The 24400-nt window shown below is 43.4% G+C and overlaps 1 protein-coding gene across 1 annotated transcript in view; it reads right to left on the reverse strand.

The window, feature by feature from the left end:
- The window catches only part of ankrd55 (ankyrin repeat domain 55), a 42695-nt gene extending 18753 nt beyond the window's left edge, over positions 1-23942 (reverse strand). Inside the window, exons 1-6 of the mRNA XM_060909550.1 lie at positions 23903-23942; positions 21649-21768; positions 21248-21378; positions 11152-11261; positions 8886-8946; positions 2650-2778 (exon numbers count right to left, since the gene is read on the reverse strand). Coding sequence (XP_060765533.1) covers positions 2650-2778; positions 8886-8946; positions 11152-11261; positions 21248-21378; positions 21649-21768; positions 23903-23942 — 591 coding nt within the window. The remainder of the gene's footprint in view (positions 1-2649; positions 2779-8885; positions 8947-11151; positions 11262-21247; positions 21379-21648; positions 21769-23902) is intronic.
- Positions 23943-24400: the final 458 nt, after the last annotated feature.

The following is a 24400-nucleotide window of genomic DNA, read 5'->3' on the forward strand; positions in this document are numbered from 1 at the left end:
TGTGCTCTGGCAGGACATTGCCTTTGCCTTCTGGCTGAATGGGGCGTGCTCTCACCTCTGAATAGCCACTCAAGCACCGGGTACTTTACATGTGAATAGCGATAGGCGTGGCCTCGGGGGCTGCTGCAGTCAGACAGTACAGAAAATCCAAAGATTTCTTTTCACTCTCTTTAAAAAGGGCCAGCTATATAATTTATTTCATATATATATATATATATATATATATATATATATATATATATTTGAAAACTAGAAGTTTCAAGGTTTTTAATGGTGTCACTTATATGTTTGAATGACAAAAACTCACAGGGTTACAGATGTGTTTTTGGAGAAGTGTTAAATTGCCCACCGGCGGGCACTAATGGCCCTTTTCCACTACCCTTTTTCAGCTCACTTCAGCCCGACACGGCTCGCGTTTCGACTATCTCAAAACAGCACGACTCAGCTCGCTTCAGCCCTGCTTAGCACCCAAAACTCGCACGGTTTTGGAGTGGGGCTGAAGCGAGCCAAACCGAGCTGAGTGAGGCTGGGGGCGTGAGCAGACACTCCCCTGTGCACTGATTGGTGAGGAGGAGTATCCTCACATGCCCACACACGCCCCGCGAGCACGCTGGGATCTGTAAACACCGTAAACCCGGAAGAAGAATAATTACGAATTACGAGAATTTCTGAAGCCTTATGCGCCTCGCCTCATCTATACGCTCTTGCCAGTATCTGTTGGCGTTGTCGGTGACAACAAGCCACAGCACCAAGACCAGCAACACTAACGACTCCATGTCCTCCATGTTTATTGTTTACTATCCGGGTCGTGAGACTACCGCTTAAAAGATCACTGATCTCACTGTTTGCACCGCTTAACGACATCACGTGACGTCCACCCACTTTCGCTAACTCCACCCAATGTGTCCACCCACTTCCAGCCAGCACGGTTCAGCGCGGTGGTAGTCGAAATGCAACTCCAATAGCCCCGCTCAGCTCGACTCAGCCCAACTCAGCACGGCACGGCTCAGCCCGACTCAGCCCCGTTGGTAGTGGAAAAGCGGCATTAGACTCCAGAGGGTTAATATGACACCAGCTTTATTAGCTGATATTGGAATCTCAGGTTATTGGTTGAGTGGGAGGGGGGTTTTGTGTTAAATTAATGATGGTCTGTTGGAGATTAACACGAAGTCTGTGTGCCTCATAAATCCACAGTGCAGCCCTGACATGGGCCCCAGTAGGGTAGCACACGCGCGCGCACACACACACACACACACACACACACACACACACACACAGATTTTTAAATGAATACAATTTACAACATGGAAAGCCCTGAGATTCAAATAATTCTAAAATAATGGCATATTTTAGGCATAAAGGGCCTTTAAATGATTTAACTAGTGATGGGCAATATTTAACAATTATTCCATGAAATTGAGTCGTACAAGCTGATAGCCAATGAGGCGCATAGTACCGAGTTGGATATAAGCCATGTACAATGAGACTGAGTGGAATAATTGTTTTATTCTATCCACATTCACTGGATTTTGAGAAACAGAGCATTTTTATTTTTATTTTTTGCAAATTTGATAAATAAAAACTTTATGCAAAACATCCAGCAAAATAATTTCTGCTTAAAATGGAATCAAACCAGCAAAATGACAGGAGCAATTTGTGAAAAATGCTATAATAATAATAATTATTATTATTATTAGTATTATTAGTATTATTATTGAAAAGTAAAAAAAGATACGTTCTTACCATGAAATACTTTTGTTCCATATTTTATTGCTTTTTTTTTATTTTTGGGGGTTTTGTTTTCAAGTAGCATTTTTATTTCATCCTTGGTTGGTTCAGCAACATGCTCCGCCATTTTGTTTTTCTCTACCCAAAGTATATGAGCTGATATTCTAGTAGTAGAGTCGCCAATCAGAGGCGCAATTGCTCATATCAAGTGAATGTGGACAGAATAAACTCTGATATTACTCACGTTAACTAAGTAGCTGACTGGATAGTTATAGCAATTGTTTTATTTTTCTAACTTTTCTTGTTCATGTAACTGCTTACAGGTTCTTTCCTGAAAGTCCTTATTTGTAACATAGCTGAGTACAAAAGACTCAAGTCAGAAAATTGTACGGACAGTTGATGTGAAAATGAAACTGAACATGACTGGGTGTGATTCACAGTACGTGATCATTCATGATGTTTTCTGTTGAAGTGCTTTGTCTTGTGCAAGGGAAAAGAGGGAATGTCACTAAATTTTCTCTGTAATACCTTTTTTTGGATTCATGCCTTGCTTTGTCTACACTGTAAAACATTTTAAATTGGTTTAACTTGGAAATGCAAGTTCACCTGCTGCCTTGAAAATGCAGGTTAACTAAATTTGACGATTATCTTTGCTTCAACTCAGAAAAAGTCTTAATTAGTCAAGACAGCTAAGTAATTCAAGTCTAACCTTTGAAAACTTGCACAGATTAGTTCAAATTAAAACACTTTTCAGAGCTCATTGAGTTAAAGAGAAAAAGTAAGTGGACATAACTAAACAAAGCTGAAATGTTTTACAGTGGTTAGTAGAAGAGCAAGTTTGGCTATGTTTTAGGTACACACTGGCGCATGAGTCAACAGTTCATACAGTTATCTGACAGGAAATCAGTGTAACTTTCCTACCTGCACAGCCCAGTGAAGTGCAGTTTTAAAGTCTTTATCAACCAGTGTCGGATCTGCCCCTTTTTGAAGCAGGGCCTGTACATGCTCCGGGCGGTTATGGAAGGATGCCCAGTGAAGCGCTGTCATGCCCTATCAGGACAAAAGCAGTAATGTATTTTTTAATACGCTCATGATAAACTGTAAAGCAACTCAGGTACTCAATATAAGACAGTGCATGGAAACAGTTAGAAAATCTGCCAGATTGTTAAAGACACAACACAAGTGTAATGCATTCAATGTGTTTCCATTTGAGTTTTATCAAGTTAATGTCTTGATGCTCTGTAGATATTGTTTTTTAAGACATGATCTGTTAATGCATAAAAATCTCTTTATTGTCCTACTCCAAGAGAGATTTAGTACTTGGCGTATCCTCTCTGGTGTTCTCTGTGTGTAAAACTATGCCCTTGGCGCTCAGCGAACATAAAATACACACTACAGTTACATGGAACTGAGAGACTGAGAGCGTGCCACTCTATTTTTTTCAGTGGCATCTAAACGTCTCTGTGTGTGAAACCAGAACCAACGGTGAGTCATGTCTGGGATTTTAGCAGAGGACTTAAATGTTGTTAAGTTGTGAGCATGAATCACACTCACATTCAGTCTTTGTCGTGTGAATGAGTAAGAGTAATGAGATGAATGCTAACAGAAGACAAGGTCTTTTTTTTAGCTTGACTCTATCTATATATAGTGCCACTCAAAAGTTTGTGAGCCCTTTACGATTTTCTGGATTTCTGCATAAATTTGACCTGAAAGGTGATAAGATCTTCATCTCAAACTAGGTAAAAAGAACCAAATGAAGCAAATGATCAAAACATTATAGTTTTTACATTTGATTATTGAGCAAAAGTGATTCAATGTTAAATATCTTTGTTAGAAAAAATATGTGAAACTTTGCTTTCAGTAACTGGTGTGACTCCCTTTAGCAGCCATAATGTCCACCAAATGTTTCTGGTAAATGATCAGTCCTACACAACATGTTGGAGGAATTTTCTCTTTAATGGCCCTTTTCCACTACCCTTTTTCAGCTCACTTCAGCTCACTTCAGCCCGACACGGCTCGCGTTTCGACTACCTCAGAGCAGCACGACTCAGCTCGCTTCAGCCCTGCTTAGCACCCAAAACTTGCACGGTTTTGGAGTGGGGCTGAAGCGAGCCAAACCGAGCTGAGTGAGGCTGGGGGCGTGAGCAGACACTCCCCTGTGCACTGATTGGTGAGGAGGAGTGTCCTCACATGCCCACACACGCCCCGCGAGCACGCTGGGATCTGTAAACACCGTAAACCCGGAAGAAGAATAATTACGAATTACGAGAATTTCTGAAGCCTTATGCGCCTCGCCTCATCTATATGCTCTTGCCAGTATCTGTTGGCGTTGTCGGTGACAACAAGCCACAGCACCAAGACCAGCAACACTAACGACTCCATGTCCTCCATGTTTATTGTTTACTATCCGGGTCGTGAGATTACCGCTTAAAAGATCACTGATGTCACTGTTTGCGCCGCTTAACGACATCACGTGACGTCCACCCACTTTCGCTAACTCCACCCAATGCGTCCACCCACTTCCAGCCAGCACGGTTCAGTGCGGTTGTAGTCGAAATGCAACTCCAATAGCCCCGCTCAGCTCGACTCAGCCCAAATCAGCACGGCACAGCTCAGCCTGACTCAGCCGCGCTTGTAGTGGAAAAGCGGCATAAGTGATTTTCATTGTCTGGCCATTCCTCGGGAGAGTAACAGTGGTAATGAATTTCCTCCCTTTGTATATCACCTGCCTCATGATGGACTGGTGGAGGCCAAATGTAAGCATCAATAACTTTTTCTGAGGTCCTCAAGAATCTCTGTTGATTGAGGCATGGCACACTTCTATAAACCTGCGTGGTGAAGACCAGACTTTGATAATGAAGTGCCAGGAAAGCATAGTGTGTCATGTCTGCACCTGCTTGCACTCAGGACTACATTTCCCAGAATTCAAAGCAGCCTTCAAATATGACTGCCACAGACTACAACACCCATCATGCACCACTCTGTTCACAATCCCCTGAGTTGTGTTCACACACCTGTTATTGATCACAGCTACAATCACAGCTCAACTATTTAAGTTCACACATTCATTGTGAAGTAAATGCTCCGTTCTGTGTGTCTGACTTTGCCAAGCCTTTTGATTATTGTGCTGTGTTTCTGGTTTGACTTTGTTTTGTACTTTTATTCCCTGTCCTGACAAGTTCTTAGGTAACATATTGGTGTGCAAGGGATATCTGCTGCAATGCTTCCTTTTCTTGGCATTTTCCCAACATAATGACATATCAACTGTTTAATTTCCTCATGTTGAGTGTGTGAACAGGCTAAAGTGCCCCAGGTGCTGACATACCTGACACACTGAAGGTGGATGCAAATGCAATTTTGAGTTCATTGCACGCAGGCAAGCAAAATCCAAAATGTGAAGCAAAAATGTAATCCAAAAAAAAAAAAAAAACAAGCAAGGGTCAGGTGATTAGCAAACAATATAAACTCGGCAAAATTCAAGAATTCAGAAAACAGCAACTAAGCAATGTCAAAAACCAGAATAGCATTACGGGAAACTAAGGCTTGTTAATCATAATGATGTCACAGCCATCTATGGCCAGGAGCTCAAGAGAGCAAAATTGACCTGTGTGCTCAGGGAGGGAGAGGTGGCATACTCGCTCTCCCCTGTCAACACTAGCTAATCAGGGGCATCTGTCAGCTCATGTATTTGGACGTGGGTGGACAGGACTTTCCTTTGAGTGTGTTATGCTGCCCCTGGCATTGCATGAGCAGCAGATCGAAAAGATGCAATCAGCCAGCTTCATTTGTCTTGGAGGAAGTACGTCATCACTACCAACCAGGGAGGGTGAAAACAGTCGTGTGATGGGGAGACCTATCTATTGGGTGGCCATGACAAAAAAAGGGAGAAAATCAGGGAAAGATTCTTGAAGATGTTTCACCTCTCATCCGAAAGGCTTCTGCAGTTCTGTCTACTCCCTATTAGTCAGACAGAACTGAAGAAGCCTTTCGGATGAAAGGTGAAACGTCTTCAAGAATCTTCAAGCAAGTCCAGTTGCTCTCTTTTACCACCCACAGTTTGCTATGACCTGGAGAATCTTCACAGACAAGGTTCACAAACTTTTTCTAACGGCACTGTATATACTGTATCTTTATATCACAGCGCTGGTAAATTCTTGAATAGGATTGCCCAGAAGGTGCCGAATTATTTTTTGTAACAGCAGCTCTGATATTAATGCTGGCTGCAAGACTAAGCACAGTTTATTATATTAATAACCTGATTCTAATACAGGATTGTTTTTATAGGAACAGCTTCTATAGGGTCTTGCATGGTGGAGGCTCCACATAAAAACTGTATTCTTGGGTTTCAGTCATGTGACTTTTCTTAGCGATTTCACTTCCGGTAAAACAGCTGGTGGTCTAGCAAACCAAAACAGCCACCGTAGTGCAAACAACTAGCGATAATTTATCAGCGTATGCTCATAATCTAGAAGCCACTGCTCGCTTTAGATATATTCAGAAGATTGCTATGTGCAATGGAATCGACCCCTACAGTCTGGGAAAGAAGGATTTGTCATACGATCTCAAAAACTACCCTTCAGTCGAGTTCCCCGACATCTTGAACTATCTGGTGTTGCAGACGTCCTTCTACACCGCAAAACGGATGAAAGCGTGGAAGAGTATGGAGGCTTACAACTTTTTTGTATGTGGCTGGGTAAAGGACCTCGGTATCAAGTTGCTGCCGAATGAATCCTTTATAGACTGGTACCAAAATTCAAAAAAGTGCTTATTTAAGGAGTTAAAGGCATTTTTGAGACAAAGTCAGCAAACAGTCTTATTTTGTCAATTTGGGTGTGCCGAATTCAAATCTGCAATATGCCGAGCTCTATCTGACCTCTGTTGACCTCTAGAGGTCATTGAACTTTGGGCCTGTAAACGTTTCAGCTGAACCCAGTTTCTCAGCTTTCTAAGGAATGAAATGTACTAAAATGATTAATGAAGTTAGCAAATGGCCTTGTTTGTTAAATGTTTGGGTGCTGAATTCATTTTTCATTTGTAAAACGACATATGACCTCTGATGACCTCAAGGTCATTAAGCTTGGCCTATAGGCCTATGCATTTAACGGCATTTTTAAACTGACTTTACTCCCCCAAAAAGAATATGAACAGACAAAAAACAAATAGAAAGGAACAAATACAACATTAAATGCCAGTCCATGTACATGTGACTTACTTTTCACAATGAGAATGCCTAGGCGATCACCTTACATAACATTGCATTAGATTTAGCGGTTATTGTTTATACAAAGCTACTGAAAAAAGGACAGATTCAGCAGCATACAAAATATGGGGGCATACAGGGTATACAGGTTAATCAGGGTTAGTATATATGAGAGGTTTTTTTCTTTGTTGTTTGTTTTTTGTAAAGGCTTTACCCCGTTTAAAACAAAACAAACAACAAACAACAAAGAAAAAAACTCTCATATATACTAACCCTGATTAACCTGTATACCCTGTATGCCCCCACATTTTGTATGCTGCTGAATCTGTCCTTTTTTCAGTAGCTTTGTATAAACAATAACCGTTAAATGTAATGCAATGTTATGTAAGGTGATCGCCTAGGCATTCTCATTATGAAAAGTAAGTCACATGTACATGGACTGGCATTTAATGTTGTATTTGTTCCTTTCTATTTGTTTTTTGTCTGTTCATATTCTTTTTGGGGGAGTAAAGTCAGTTTAAAAATGCCGTTAAATGCATAGGTCTATAGGCCAAGCTTAATGACCTTGAGGTTATCAGAGGTCATATGTCGTTTTACAAATGAAAAATGAATTCAGCACCCAAACATTTAACAAACAAGGCCATTTGCTAACTTCATTAATCATTTTAGTACATTTCATTCCTTAGAAAGCTGAGAAACTGGGTTCAGCTGAGACGTTTACAGGCCCAAAGTTCAATGACCTCTAGAGGTCAACAGAGGTCAGATAGAGCTCGGCATATTGCAGATTTGAATTCGGCACACCCAAATTGACAAAATAAGACTGTTTGCCGACTTTGTCTCAAAAATGCCTTTGGGTGTCACAATTCTGGATTTTGGTACCAGTCTATTATTGTTTTTGCCCATGTAAGTATGTTGTTTTTTTAAGCTTTTCATTCGCGTCTTTACAATGAAGCGCTGCAAGTTGAAGTGTAAACAAACAACAGTTTGCTTGATTCGCACTTGTGTTGGCTCTTATCTCTCAGGTAAATCATTCACAAAGATCATCAGAAACCTCTTTAAAGACCTGGATCTTAGTTAAACAAGATGGAGAAGTGATCATGGCGCATTGTAACTGTATGGCTGGGTAAGAATTTTGTTGTGATCTTCATGCATATGGACTTTGTGAGGAGTAAACAAAGAAACAGCTGGGGACTTTAGCGCTTCGTGACTTAAAAAAAGTCCTGTAAAACAACAACACATAGCAAGAAAAGTACTTGGGAAACACTAAGGACGTAGCTGAGAGGGACACATAAACCTTTCACCAAGTGATCACTGCAAACTCGAGCATGCTTCGACTTGGCTCCCTTCAATTTCAGTGAGAGGTTCAAAAGCCACCTTTTTCGATGTCTTTTTGTGAAATCCTGTGTTCGTTTGCCCTTTTTTATTAGTTCACGGGGAACCCTGAAGAAACTTTTATCAGTTTCATGGTTTGATCGGTTCGAACAACCTAAAACAATGCAAGCATAAAGCATTTTTCATGCGAGCAATGCACCTTCTCTGTACAAATGCTTTGTCAACTGAGCTTTGGTAGACCACCAGCTAAAGTTCTGAATAACTAATGAGGCGGATGTGGCGTCACATGAAATCCAGCAATGTAATAGTTGATATGGTGAAGTTTTTTTCTCAGAGGACATTCACACAAACCTGTCATTTTATTATTTTCTTAGAACAGCATGCCCGATAATGTTTTATTCTTTACTTAAAACTATAGATTCTTCCACAAATGTAGATGGTGCATCCTTTAGACTAGAGGTTCAGGCAGAATATAGTCATGCAACACACTGAGTATTAAAGGAAAAAATAATTCTGTCTAATAAATACATAAATATAGCTGATGGGTGCAATTTTTCATTTATAATGACACTTTCACATATACCATACATGTGGGTAAATTAATCAATGTTTGAACTTTTCTCACCTCATTGTCTTGATGATTTATTTCACACAGTGTTGATTGTTGCAATAACACAGCCATGAGTCTATGAATGACAAAATTGCATAATACTATTAGGAACGTACAGTAGTCATACGCAATATGCACTATGTTGGCAAAAATTTGTGGAAACTTGATCATCACACCCATACATGGTTCTTCCCCATTCTTCACAATGCTGGAAGCACACAATTGTACAGAATGTCTTTGTATGCTGTAACATTTCCTTTCACTGGAACTAGGGGGCCTAAACATGCTCTAGCATGACAATGCCCCTGTGCACAAAGCAAGCTCCATAAAGACATGGTTTGCCAAGGTTGTTGTGGAAGAACTTGTGTTCTGCACAGAGCCTCAACATCAACCCCACTGAACACCTAACCTTACGAATTGACCACAGACCTCTCCACCTGACATCAGTGTCTGACCTTAATAATGTAGCTGAATGAACACAAATCCCCACAGCCATGCTCCAAAATCTACTGGAAAGCCTTCCCAGAAGAATGGATGATGATATAACAGCAAATAGGGGACTAAATTGGGAATAGATGTGATTGTCAAGTGTCCACAAACTTTTGGCCATATAGTGTATATTTACACAGTGAAAATCATATTCTTGCTGAAATTTTAAATCTATACAGCTTTTTGATTTCATAAAATCGGTGAAATTTTGTTCCCTCTGAAATTTGGTCATTGTGCTATATGTTTATTTCTGCAATATCTAAAAAAAATCCTAGGCCATTCTGTGGCTGGGAAGTTATTTTATTTGAAGGGATTCCCTAGCAAATAATGTGCATGAAATTGCTCGCTTCGCACAGTCAAGCAGACAGAGGAAGTCCATGTGTGCATGCGCAGGTTTACCTGCTTCTTCTTCTTTTGGGTTTTATGGCAGCTGGCATCCACAGTGTTGCATTACTGCCATCTACAGGTTTACCTTGACCGTGCACTGACAGTTACATAATTCTGTCGCTAAACGAACAGTTGATCACACCAAGGTGCTCGCTGACCGCCGATATTTATTCGTTTGGTCCTGCGTTTTCTTTCCTTTGCAACATAATGTCTTTTCTTCTTGCTTTCTGTTAATTTAGTCGGTCTTTCACGTTTCATTCGCACACTCGCGTCCTCCATTTTTCTCTCCTGTTTCAAATTTGTATCACACAATGCCTTGTGCGAATGGGGAAAGCCCACCACATGATGCATGATGTAGTATCTTGAATTGGGTCATGTTGAAGCAAGAAAAAAATAGCAGAGAATTTAGGGTCATGTGGCCCTAAATTCATTAATTGTTCTATTAAAAAAACTAATAAAATTGGAAATCTGTGATTCGAATTCAATAGCTTTCAGTCCATTAAACAAAAATAACTGGGTGTTGGGAAAATTATTTTTATGACCTACACTTAAAAAATCTGAAAGGTAGTCTAGCTTTAACTCTGTGTTCATATCAGGCTCACACTGAAATACGGCTAATTAGTCATATTTTTCACAGCGTTCCCAAGTTGAGAGATCTAATTGAAAATACTTCTGTTTACTCGAAATGTCTAGAGACTGCAATAAATCTGCACACACTGCTCATTATCATAATTGCTAGTACAGTGGAAACTAGCTGCCAGATGGACAGAGAGAAACAGGAAGTCTCGCTGAAGGGTTTTTTTTTTCCATTGTTGTTCTCTCACACCAACACACAAAATCAGTGCTGCAGTTTTTAAACAGAGCTCTAAAAGGCCTGTCTTTTCAATTCCTGCCATCATGGAAAAGGAAAAGTGCTTCTGGAAATGCTGCCGTGCAGAGCAAAGGTCTCAGGTTGCTATAGGGACTGTATATATGTCCTGGTGAAAGCGTTCCCATTTGAGGAAGGGAACATTCATTAAGATACACAATGAATCTTGGCCTGGTGCCGGTGATGTGCTGACCTAGCAGCTCTGACTACTGCAGCGTACTTTCTCTTCCTCTTGTGGGCTTTGTTTTCTAAATTAATCCAAGGCAGTTCCTGAAATCAATCCACACCAGTTCCTTTAAATACTTGTAATATTAAACCATATCAATATTACTCCATATTAATGTTCATGATCATGTTTGATAAACCTTTCAGTGTGCTCTTTTAGAGCTTTCCATCTCTATGTAAACCGTGTCAACAGTACAATAGCCAAAGATTATTATCAGGGCTTCCAAGAAACTTCTGAGTCAACCATATGAGTAGAACATCAATTATGAAGCTATGCTTTACTATGGAAAATCACAGCTGGAGATTGTGTACCTGAGGTCGACCTCAGCTGTAGCAGCATGAAGTGGTAAGCGACCGTTCTTATCAGGGATGTTCTGTTTTGCTCCATTTCGCAGTAAGCACACACAGCCATCTAACCAGCCCTTTTGAAAGATAATATACAAAGACGTATCAGTAAACCAGATGGAAATGTCACGCAGATGGTGTGAGCTAGCTTTTGTGTTAATTATCTTATCAGGGGAGCCAGCTGGTGTAAAATTTCAGAGCCTGTGTTAATAAGTACAAAACATACATCAACCATAATGTCGCGAATAAACTACTCAACATTTTTAAAAAATCAAATATACAAATTGAATTGCTGCTGATATTCTGTCAGTTTATGTTTCATTTATAACTAAATGGCTTAAAGGTTGAGCTTTTTATGTCCAAAACTCTTTCGAGACATGTAATAATCATATAACTGCAAAGGTACGTTAGATGTCTACTGTGATTACTAAATACTTTTTTTCGAAATACATTTCTTCATTTTGGGCTTTGTTATGACCCAGACCTTGAGAACAGCTGCTCGGTTCCACATATTTCTTTGAAAACAATTCACAAGCTTTGCATGGTTTTGACGGAGGCATAGAAACAGATGGCAGGTATTTGCAGTTCTCCTTGCAGACAGCAAAGGGCTCAAAAATTGCACACTGCTCCTTTAACTCTTTATAGCGAGTATTTTGCAACGTAAACTTCATTTTTAGCTCTAATACTATAGTTCTGTTGAATTCTCAAATCTGGTTGGTTAGATATTGATTGATTTTACTAGTAGTACTGGCTGTAATTCAAAGCACATTAATGCTGTCGTAATAGGCTATCATTTCTATAGCAACAAGTTACACAGGGACTTATCTGGCTTCAAATGTGCTTAGAAAAATGGTTCATTGTTGATCTCATGAAGCTTCATTTAAAAAGATCCTGCATACTTAAATGTGCGTTTTGAGCTGGAAACTAAATGGTATGACTGTATAGCGATGTAACATATCAATGCTGGGGTTAATCATCATCTCCTGGTTGTTCCTGTTAGGGGTCACCACAGCAAATCTGTTCTACATATTTTGATTTTGCATAGGTTTTACACCGGATGCCCTGCCTAACCAACCCTCCCCAGTCTGTCCGGGTTACAGACCGGCACTAAGTATGCACTGCCTTGTACAACCCCAGTGGCTGGGTATTTTACCTAATGTGCATGTCTAATGTTAACACCCTCCAATCAACCAACCATCTCCCCCAGCCCCCACCCTTGAGTGGGAATCTGTGAAACCACGTTCATTTGCTGATATCCAGATATTTATTAGCTGATATGCTGAGACTCATCATTCACAGGCGTTTATGCCACCTCACCCCCACCCCTTGCCCACGTTTTAGCATTTTTCAAAATAATGAAGTGGTTGGAGTTAGGCTCAGAGCTGGAGGCAACATTTTAACATTTTTAGAAAGAATCTTCAGTATTAGTGCGCTGTAACTTTTAAGCTTTCAGCAGTGGAAGAGGTTTCAGGTTTATGGAATTTATAGTTTCCAGGTCCTTGATAACCTGACAACCTGCATTTTTTTCATCTTACTAACTTGGACAGAGAGAAAAAGAGAGAGGCTTGGGGAAGAACTGTTTATCTGTTATAATGTAAATGATTGTTATATGATCTGTTATAATGTTTTGCAGATGTTCCATAACAATATGTAACTTATATATATATATATATATATATATATATATATATATATATATATATATAATCTCTAGCCGCTTTATCCTGTTCTACAGGGTCGCAGGCATGCTGGAGCCTATCCCAGCTGACTACGGGTGAAAGGCGGGGTATATATATATAATCTCCCTGTGATGACCTGGCGACTTGTTCAGGGTGTACCCCGCCTTTCGCCCATAGTCAGCTGGGATAGGCTCCAGCTTGCCTGCGACCCTAGAGAACAGGATAAAGCGGCTAGAGATAATGAGATGAGAATTTTATTTATATATATATATATATATATACACTGAGTGCAGAATTATTAGGCAAGTGAGTATTTTGACCACAACATCCTTTTAATGCATGTTGTCCCACTCCAAGCTGTTTAGGCTTGAAAGCCTACTACCAATTAAGTATATCAGGTGCTGTGCATCTGTGTAATGAGAGGGGGTGTGGTCTAATGACATCAACACCCTATATCAGGTGTGCATAATTATTAGGCAACCTCTTTTCCTCTGGCAAAATGGGTCAGAAGAGAGATCTGACAGACTTTGAAAAGTATAAAATTGTGAGATGTCTTGCAGACGGATGCAGCACTCTTGAAATTGCGAAGATGTTGAAACGTGATCACCGAACAATCAAGCGTTTCATTGCAAATAGTCAACAGGGTCGAAAGAAGCGTGTGGGGAAAAAAAGGCGCAAAATAACTGCACATGATCTGCGGAAAATCAAGCGTGAAGCTAACAAACAGCCATTAGCATCCAGTTCTGCCATATTCCAGAGTTGCAACATTCCTGGAGTGTCAAAGAGTACAAGGTGTGCAATACTGAGGGACATGGCCAAGGTAAGGAAGGCTGAAAAACAACCACCACTGAGTAAGGCACACAAGATAAAACGTCAAGACTGGGCCAAGAAATATCTTAAGACTGATTTTTCTAAGGTGCTGTGGTCTGATGAGATGAGAGTGACTCTTGATGGGCCAGATGAATGGGCCTGTGGCTGGATCAGTAATGGGCACAGAGCTCCACTCCGACTCGGACGCCAGCAAGGTGGAGGTGGAGTACTGCTATGGGCTGGTATCATCAAAGACGAGCTTGTTGGACCTTTTCGAGTTGAGGATGGACTCAAACTCAACTCCCAGACCTACTGCCAGTTCCTGGAAGAAACCTTCAAGCAGTGGTATAGGAAAAAGTCAGCATCTTTCAAGAAGAACATGATTTTCATGCAGGATAATGCTCCATCTCATGCGTCCAAATACTCCACTGCGTGGCTAGCCAGTAAAGGTCTGAAAGGTGAAAAAAATAATGACATGGCCCCCTTGTTCACCTAACCTAAACCCCATAGAGAACCTGTGGTCCATTATAAAACGTGAGGTCTACAAAGAGGGAAAACAGTACACCTCTCTGAACAGCGTCTGGGAGGCCGTGGTTGCTGCTGCACACAATGTTGGTCGTGAACAGATAAAGAAATTGACGGAATCTATGGATGGAAGGCTTTTGAGCGTCCTCATGAAGAAGGGTGGCTATACTGGTCACTGATTTTGTTTTTGTTTTGTGTTTGAATGTCAGATATGTTTATTTGCAAATCTGGAGTTGTCATATCAGTGTACCTGGTGAAAATAAATAAGTGAAATGGCTACACATTTGGTTTTTATTAAGTTGCCTAATAATTCTGCACAGTGAAAGTTACCTGAACACATACATATTCTCCTAAAATGGCCAAAACTAAAAACACCCCACTCTAACTTCCATACATATTCAGCTTTGATATTTATGAGTCTTTTTGTTTGATTGAGAACATAGTTGTTGTTCAATAATAAAACTAATCCTCAAAAATACAACTTACCTAATAATTCTGCACTCCGTGTATATATATATATATATATATATATATATATATATATATATATATATATATATATATATATATATATGTGTGTGTGTATGAGAGAGAGAGTCCACACCAGATGCTCAGATTATGGATTTTGAGTTCTACCTGCTGCATTACACTACCAAGCCTCCATATGCAGGAAATACAAACCAAAGTGAAAGTAGACCAAGTGAAGTTACTGTAAATCTGACATGAAATCATGTATGTGCAACCGAAAATGGTCCCTTTTCTTGGCAGAAAGCCTTCAAAATATATATGATGTTTCAGCTAGGTCGAAAGTGTATTTTTGGACAAGAATGACACTACTTTTACTATAGATTTGCAAAACAGCTATAGGTAATTTAATTTGATGCCTCATGGATTTGTTGGCACCATGCCAAATTCATGTTTGGCACTGTGCGACTTATATTAGAGTATTAGTCACTAATACTCTCTTTCTAACATAGGTGTCAGTAATAGTGTCAAGAGCGCCAGCTCTAAACAAACTTCTAACATGGCTTATCAGAACTACAACACCCAAGAACCACAGCGCCCTCTATCACCTGTCTATTAATTACACCTATCACTTGTTTCTTGGTTCATCAGCCCTTAAGCACCTCTCCCATTCTCACTCAACGCGAAGTATTGTTCAGTGTTCATTCCTGTTGTACCAAGCTTTTACCATCTGTCTCTTTTCTTTTGTATTTCACCCTTGTTCTTCTATTATTCTCGTCATTCTCTAGTCCTGCCTGCATTGCCCAGTTTACCGATTGACTGACCCTTGCCTGTCCTTTGACCACGATTCTCGTCTAGCATTTTGGCTTTGTTTCCAGTTTGCTTCTCCCGCTCTCCCCTGCACATACATCCGTAAGTGCCTTCACCCTGACAGTGGGACCAACTTTAACCTGTACAAAATGTTACCAACAAAGCTAGAGTTGTTGTTGATACAAGATAATCAGTCATAAAATGTGCATTTATTCTTTCTAACCTCTGAACATGCGGTGTTGAAAACATGGAGACCAGGACTCAGAATCAGTCAGTGCATGTACAATGAATGGATGCTGTCAAGTGCTGACTCACTTCCGGTTCTGGACAGTAACTACACAGTTGTCATTTAAAACAAGTCCCTGAATCAAGTCCGCTAGAACCACCCTCGGTCTAACACAGTTGTGGATGATGATAAAAGTGGTAAATGTATCCTGTAGGGGTGCTATTGAGGTGATTATTCGTTGATAGTTACTGGATCTGTCACGCTCCGCCCCGGACATCCACTCCTGAGCTTGCGGATCTTCCATGCCAGCTCCGATCCAGATCCGGGACGGGAATTCCTTCCTGCCTGCTTCCCCGTTCAGTGAGTGCTCACCTGCATTCACTTCCTGATCATCACTGCTGCCTTTTTAAATGCTGCTCTCAGCCACAGACAGTGCCAGAATATCTCGTATGTAGACTCTAGCCATTTTTTGCCTTGAGAGTTTTTTCCATGTTTTTTCCCTCAAGTGTTTTTCATGTCTTTGCCTGCCTCGTTTTTCAAGTTAAGTTTCACATTTTCTTTTTATACCTGGACTATTTTCGTTATTGTTTCTTAAGTTTTGTTTACATTTTTGCCATGCCTTTTTCTGGATTAAACCCACTATGCTTCTTGGATTACTGTCTGTGTGCGTGTTCTGCTTTTGGGTCCTAATTCACCACACCTCCAGCAACCCTAACAGTATGTTCTGGCTAGCATGGATCCAGCAGAATTCGCCCATCTGAGAACGGCCATCCAACAACAAGGGACTCTCCTCGGGACCCATCAACAAGACCTACGACAAGTCAATCAGAACCTTGCCACCTTGTCCGACTCACTCAACCTCCTCATCATGCAGATGCAGCATTATCAAGCCATGCCTACTCTTGCCCAGCTGTCTCCAACTCCAGCTCCTGCCACCGCCTTTCTCCACGAGCTGAGACTCCCAGCGCCTCAACCCTATGCTTGAGAACCAGGTACTTGCAGATCTTTCTTGTCTTAATGCTCATTAATCCTAGAGCTGCAACCTCTGGCCTTCCCCACAGAATGCTCCCGGGCATCATATACCACCACGCTCCTCACCGGCAAGGCCAGGGAGTGGGGAACAGCAGTCTGGGACACCGATGCACATTTCTGCTCCAACTTCAAAGATTTCTCCGAGGAGATGAGGTGAACTTTTGACCACTCTTTGTCCAGCCGGGAGGCAGCTAGAGAACTCATGGAGCTGTGGCAAGGGTCCCAGTCTACCTCAGACTACATCATTGAGTTCCGGACATTGGCGGCATTGTGCGGTTGGAATGAGACTGCCCAGATCGACACGTCCCTGCCCGGCTTGTCCGACGCCATTAAGGACGAGCTGGTATCATGGGAACTGCTGTCGGACCTCTCCAGCCTCATGGACCTCGCCAACTGTGTCAACGCCAGTATCCAGCAATTGAGGAGAGAGAAAACTCGCCCCAGCTTCACCTCCTCTCCATCTCCCGCCTCGTCCGTCGAACCCATGCAGGTAGACCAGGTTTGAGTGTCAGCTGAAGAACGACAGCGCCGACAGAGCACAGGGGCCTGCTTCTACTGTGGTCAGCTGGGACACATCTGCTGAGCCTGCCTGTTAAAAGGTTAAGCCCACCAGTGAATCGAGGGGCCCTGGTGGGCAACACTCAAAACCAGCCCCCCGCTGATCGACCATTACTCCCTGTCATCATCATCCTTGACAACCAGCATCACCACCTCCAGGCCCTTGTCGACTCAGGGGTGGACAGGAACCTGATCTGCTCTGCCACCACCAAACGTCTGGGAATCCCGCTACTCGCTTTCGATGTTCCTCTCACTGTCCTGACACTCAATGGCACTGGCTTGACCACCATCACCCACCTCACCACCCCGCTCACCCTGAGGATTTCTGGTAATCATTCTGAAACCATCAAACTTCACGTCATGAACAACCCCCATGTACCCATCATTCTAGGATTACCTTGGTTAATGCAGCACAACCCCCACCTAAACTGGGCTGACAACTCCATCTTAGGCTGGAGCCAGTCCTGCCTAGCTTCCTGCCTGAACTCCGTTCTGCCTTCCACCAAGCCACCGCAGCCTTCAGCCAGTGAGTTTCCCGACCTCTCTCACATGCCTCCGGAATACCTGGACCTAAAGTTTGTCTTCAGTAAGACCCGAGCAGTGTCCCTCCCTCCTCACAGACCCTATGACTGTGGAATCGACCTCCTGCCTGGGATGGTGCCACCCAAAGGACGACTCTACTCACTCCCATCGAAAGGCAAGCCATGGAGAAGTACATTTCCGAGTCCTTGGCAGCTGGTATCATCCGCCCTTCCACCTCCCCAGCAGGGGTGGGATTTTTCTTTGTGGAGAAAAAAAGACAAGTTGCTCTGCCCCTGCATTGATTATCGAGGTCTCAGTGCTATCACGGTCAAGAACCGCTACCCACTACTGCTCATGACCACGGCCTTTGAACTACTCCAGGGAGCCAAGGTATTTACCAAGCTGGATCTATGTAATGCTTACTATCTCTTCAGGATTAGGGAGGGAGATGAGTGGAAGATGGCCTTTAACACCGCCACGGGTCACTACGAGTACCTCGTAGTCCCCTTCGGCCTGACCAATGCTCCCACAGTCTTCCAGGCACTCGTGAACGACGTCTTAAGGAACTATCTCAACATCTTCGTTTTTGTGTACCTGGATGAGATCCTGATCGTCTCCCGCTCCCTGGAAGAACATCGGGGTCAGGTCTGGCAGGTCCTCCAGCGCCTGTTAGAGAATAAGCTGTTTGTCAAGGTGGAAAAAAGTGAGTTCCACCAGAACGCCATCTCGTTTCTGGGGTTCATCATCTCCCCAGCGAGGATCCAGATGGACCCCCTTAAGCTTGAGGCAGTCTCTGACTGGCCCACCCCATCCTCGCGGCGAGAGCGCCAGCATTTCCTGGGATTCGCTAATTTCTACAGGAACTTCATCCGTGACTTCAGCACGGTGGCCGGACCTCTCACGGTGTTGACCTCGATCAAGAGCCCGTTCAAGTGGGGGGAGGAATCAGAGAAAGCCTTCTCCATGCTCAAACGCAAGTTCACCACAGCACCCATCCTCACCATACCCAACCCGGCCAAGCAGTTCATTGTGGAGGTCGATGCTTCCGAGTCCAGGGTCGGAGCTGTTCTCTCCCAGAGGGCCAATGACAACAAGGTCCACCCCTGCTCCTTCTCTTGCCGGCTGTCCCCTGCTGAGCGGAACTACGACATCGGCAACAGAGAGCTGTTGGCTGTTAAGCTGGCCTCGGAAGAGTGGAGACACTGGATCGAGGGGTCAGATCTCCCCTTCATTGTCTTGTCAAAAATCTAGAATACCTCAAGTCCGCCAAACATCTCAACTCACGTCAAGCCCGATGGTCTCTCTTCTTCTCCCGGTTCACGCTCTCCTACCGCCCAGGCTCCAAGAATGGCAAACCTGATGCCCTGTCCAGGTTATTCTCTTCCCACCAGGAGGAGTCTAGAATGCCCGAAACCATCCTCCCTCCACGCTGTCTGGAGTGGGTTGTCCTACTTGAGGTAGAGACATTAGTGCAGAAGGCCCTGGAGCAGGACCCTGGGGCTGGTAACTCTAGCAATATACCACGTGACCATCTGTTTGGTCCCTGTTCTGTGTGGACCCAGGCGCTGCAGTGGGGTCATGGCTCTAAGTTGGCTTGTCACCCGGGAGCTGTTCAAATCCTGGCACTCATTCAACAATGCTTCTGGTGGCCATCGATCAAGGAAGATGTCCAGAAGTTTGTGGCAGCCTGAGACACGTGTGCCCAGAACAAGACAGCCAATCGACTCCCTGCTGGCTTGCTGAGACCCTTTCCGACTCCTCATCGACCCTGGTCACACATCGCCCTGGACTTCATCACAGGACTCCCCAACTTGGGTGGCAACACATGCATTCTCACAGTCATTGACTATTTCTCTAAGGCAGTCCACTTCATCCCTCTGCCCAAGCTTCCCACAGCGAAAGAAACCATCAAACTACTCATCTTCCGCATACACGGACTCCCCTCTGACATCTTCTCCGAGTTCTGGAGGGCCTTCTGCAAACTCATTTGGGCCACCTGTAGTCTCTCATTAGGGTTCCACCCTCAAACCAACGGCCAGGTGAAATGGGCAAATCAAGACTTGGAAGTGGCACTCGGGTGTATGGCATCCAGGGATGCTGATTCTTGGAGTAAGTACCTACCTTGGGTTGAATATGCTCACAACACTCTGACTTCATCTGCCACAGGTCTCTTGCCCTTCCAGTGCTCCCTAGACTACCAACCACCACTCTTCCCCAAACCTCAGCCCAGACCTTCATACGCCACTGCAGGAGGACGTGGGTGTTGGCCTGGAGAAGACTCCTACACTCCATCCTAGCATCCAAGAGGCAGGCTGACAAACGTCGCTCTAAGGCACCCACCTACCGGGTGGGGCAGTGAGTCATGCTCTCCACACGCCATCTGGCTCTCAGAACTGTCTCCCGTAAGCTGGCTCCCAGATATCTAGGACCCTTCCTCGTCAGTAAGGTAATCAATCCATGTTCCATTAAACTGGCATTACCACTCATCATGCGATGCATTCACCCCACGTTCCACGTATCACAGTTGAAACCTCTGGTCTCCAGTTCTTTGTTCTGACTTCCACCGGCAACACCCTGATGCTCTTCCTAAAGCGCCTGGAGGCGCTCGCTGAAGGGGGGGGGTTCTATCACGCTCCGCCCCGGACATCTGCTCCTGAGCTTGCAGATCTTCCACGCCAGCTCCGATCTGGATCCGGGACGGGAATTACCATCTTGCCTGCTTCCCTGTTCAGTGAGCGCTCACCTGCATTCACTTCCTGATCATCACCACTGCCTTTTTAAACGCCGTTCTCAGCCACAGACAGTGCCAGAACGTCTCATATGTAGACTCTAGCCGTTTTTTTGCCTCGAGAGTTTTTTTTCATGTTTTTTCCCTCAAGTGTTTTTCATGTCTTTGCCTGCCTCATTTTTCAAGTCAAGTTTCACATTTTCTTTTTATACCTGGACTATTTTTGTTATTGTTTCTTAATCAAGTTTTGTTTACATTTTTGCCACGCCTTTTTCTGGATTAAACCCACTACACTTCTTGGATTACTGTCTGTGTGCGTGTTCTGCTTTTGGGTCCTAATTCACCACACCTCCGGCAACCCTAACAGGATCAGCCAGTGAAAACGGTGCAAAACATCACATGCTTTGCAATGGTGTATCTACGCATTCTGTAAGCACAGCATCTAGTACAAAAATCCCGAATCCTGCGGCGTCTCACACACACACACATATATATATATATATATATATATTTTCCTTTAATTAATTTACAAATTTTTGGTCAAATTTCTGTATGTACTGTTATTAGAAAATAATCAAATTTCGGTGACTCCAGTTCTAACACCACACTGTTGTTGATTATTTTCCAATAGCAGCACACCCTCTCACATTTTACTCCTTACATGGAAAGTCCAATCCCACAGTGCATCCCCCAAGCTCTGGCTAGTACCAGGTATGTTGCGAGGGAAAGTGAAGTCCTGCCACAGGCGTCCTGAGTGTTAATCGATGCACCCATTTTCAGCAGCAGCTTAACTGTATCCACCTGTCTTCCAGAGACGGCATGCATCAGTGGCGTTGAACCTGGGCCAAGAACATAAGCAGAAGGCATTTGAGGACTTTCAGGCCATGTCTACATTTGCAGATGAGCTCTGTCATGCTCTGTACTACCTCATGTCCTCAAATTACTTAAACTCATCTAAATGTACTCTATAACATCTATCCAACCAAACAATCTGGTGCAAAGTATTTTATGTCACTTTAAATAATTAAATCATATCTTAATTAAATAACAGGAGGGTTGTCAGGTAGAGTATCAGAAAAACGGCCATAATTGGGTTGTCTTGTACATGCCTTCACTATCACAGCACTCCAGAATGGAGGGATCCTCACGTATCGTGGCTGTCAGACTGTTGACGTCCCCTGTAGCCGCTGCTTGGAACACCACATTCAAGTCCACCTCCTCAGTACAGTCTGCCAGGAACAACATTTGCATTTATATTAAATAATTTCGCAGATACTTTTTAAATCCAAACTGACTTATAAGCAGAGGCAAAAGACTGTCCAAGAATTGAGCTGTTCAAGGAGTCAGCAGTGATAAAAGACAAGAAAAAGGCATTTGTAATAAGGAGAGAGCTAAACCAACCATCCATCCATTCATTATCTGCAACTGCTTATCCTGTGCAGGATTGCAGGCAAGCTGGAGCCTATCCCAGCTGACTATGGGTGAAAGGCAGGGTACACCCTGGACAAGTCGCCAGATCATCACAGGGCTGACACATACAGAAACACACAACCATTCACACTCACACCTATGGTCAATTTAGAGCCACCAATTAACCTAACTTGCATGTCTTTGGACTGTGGGGGAAACCGGAGCACCCGGAGGAAACCCACACAGAAACAGGGAGAACATGCAAACTCCACACAGAAAGGCCCTCATCAGCCACTGGGCTCAAACCCAGAACCTTCTTGCTGTGAGGCGACAGTGCTAACCACTACACCACTGTGCCGCCAAGAGCTAAACCATTTACTTTTAATATATTTAATTCAGATTTCTCACATTTTCAGTGAGATTATGCAAAATAAGGGGCGGCACGGTGGTGTAGTGGTTAGCGCTGTTGCCTCACAGCAAGAAGGTCCGGGTTTGAGCCCCATGGCCGACGAGGGCCTTTCTGTGCGGAGTTTGCATGTTCTCCCCGTGTCCGCGTGGGTTTCCTCCGGGTGCTTCGGTTTCCCCCACAGTCCAAAGACATGCAGGTTAGGTTAACTGGTGACTCTAAATTGACCATAGGTGTGAATGTGAGTGTGAATGGTTGTCTGTGTCTATGTGTCAGCCCTGTGATGACCTGGCGACTTGTCCAGGGTGTACCCTGCCTTTCGCCCGTAGTCAGCTGGGATAGGCTCCAGCTTGCCTGCGACCCTGTAGAACAGGATAAAGCGGCTAGAGATAATGAGATGAGATTAGCTGTCACAGAATTGGAAATAATGCAGACCTATTATTGGTTTATGGGTCTGAATTTGTGACCAATGAGCAGTCAGTTAAACGCTAACTGTGTGTGATAGCATTTGTTTTCCCAAATAGGCCAGAGGATTGAGAACAAACTTCAAACTAAATTGGGCCAAAGAAGACTAAATATGCTGTCAGTGCTGGCCATTGAGTCAGAGCTTGTGAAAGAAATAGACATTGGTGATTCAGTGAATGAGCTTCTGAGGAAAAAAGCAAGAAAAAGGCAGTTTTTAAAGGTAGGTCTGCCTTCTGCATGTAGCACAGTGGCTACTCTAATACAAATGCTCATAATGGACATGTCATGTAGTAATGTAAGTCATGCCTATTTATTTATTTATTTATTTATTTATTTTTTTGCATGTGTTGGATTGCATGGCTAGGTGGTCAAAGTTCCTTGCACTAGTTAATGCATTGCATTGTGGGGAGAGGGGTCCTGCATAGGTTCCTGCCCAGAGGCCCCAGATTTACTGATCTATCCCTGGCTGAGGTGGATCTGGAGCCTATCTTTGGAACACGAGGCAGGAATACACTCTGAATGGGATGCCAGTTTATCTCAGGATACCATGCATATTCACACCTAAGGGCAATTTAGAGTAGTCAACACTTTTTTTTTTCCTTTACAGAGAAAAGTGCTGAAGTTATTGCTACAGTGATTATACGTAGTCTACACTACATATGGTGCACATAGAAGTTATGTTGTAAGTTAAGCATTTCATTTTAGTGCAAAATGTACAGGATTGAAATAACACCTAGTAATAAGACTCTGAAGTCCAACTGGATATGAATGATGACTGGAAGAGTTACTGTAATGTTGTAGCCTACTGAATGTCTTGACACAGTTAGTCAGAGGTGCACTAAAGTCTCCTCAGGTGCAAACTTCAGGTACACAAAATCAAACGATCAGCGCCTGTTAGTAGGTTTTAGCGCTGTTAGCCCAGTGCAGTGTGGGTTTCATATTCCCCAGTCCCACTTTGCTCTTCTCAGTAAGCCATCAATCCAAACAACCACTGATGCGAGCTGGATGTCACCATGGCAACAGCAGCAGCGGTTTTGCCCCCACCCCACCCCACCCCCACCCCTCCCCCTTTTCTGCTTTACCTTTAGGCTGGTCAAAAACGGTGGCAGATGGAAACTCCATGACCGAGGATTACCACCATACAAGAAAAACACAGCTTCCAGAGAGAAGGGAGAAGAGTGTATCCTCTGTGTAGATTATGTCATGGTGCTGGTTAGTGCTCCTGTTCTCCCCTGAATTACCCTGAGATACAGAGAAAGAGACAAGAAAAGAGAGAGCTAGAGTAGAAAGAGAGAGGAAGCTTGGCAGGAGAAGACGGTGCTCCCAAGGGAGAAGTTTTACGCGCGCATTCCTGATGGAGCCGAGGAGAGGAGAGGACGTGCTGCTTCTCTGTGATGGATGTGCATGAATGGGGGATTGCAAAGCGTGCTGTGCGCATGCGCAGAACCACAAGCAGCAGCATCAGCAGCATCCAAAAGCAACCTGATGGCGACACGACCTCATGGATTGTTTTTGCTAGATTTGGCACAGTTTCCAGTCTAATTTAGGGCTATTTTTAACATATGGTGCTCTAATTAAGG

This window comes from Neoarius graeffei, chromosome 25 (genome assembly GCF_027579695.1).
Source record: "Neoarius graeffei isolate fNeoGra1 chromosome 25, fNeoGra1.pri, whole genome shotgun sequence".
NCBI lineage: Eukaryota > Metazoa > Chordata > Actinopteri > Siluriformes > Ariidae > Neoarius > Neoarius graeffei.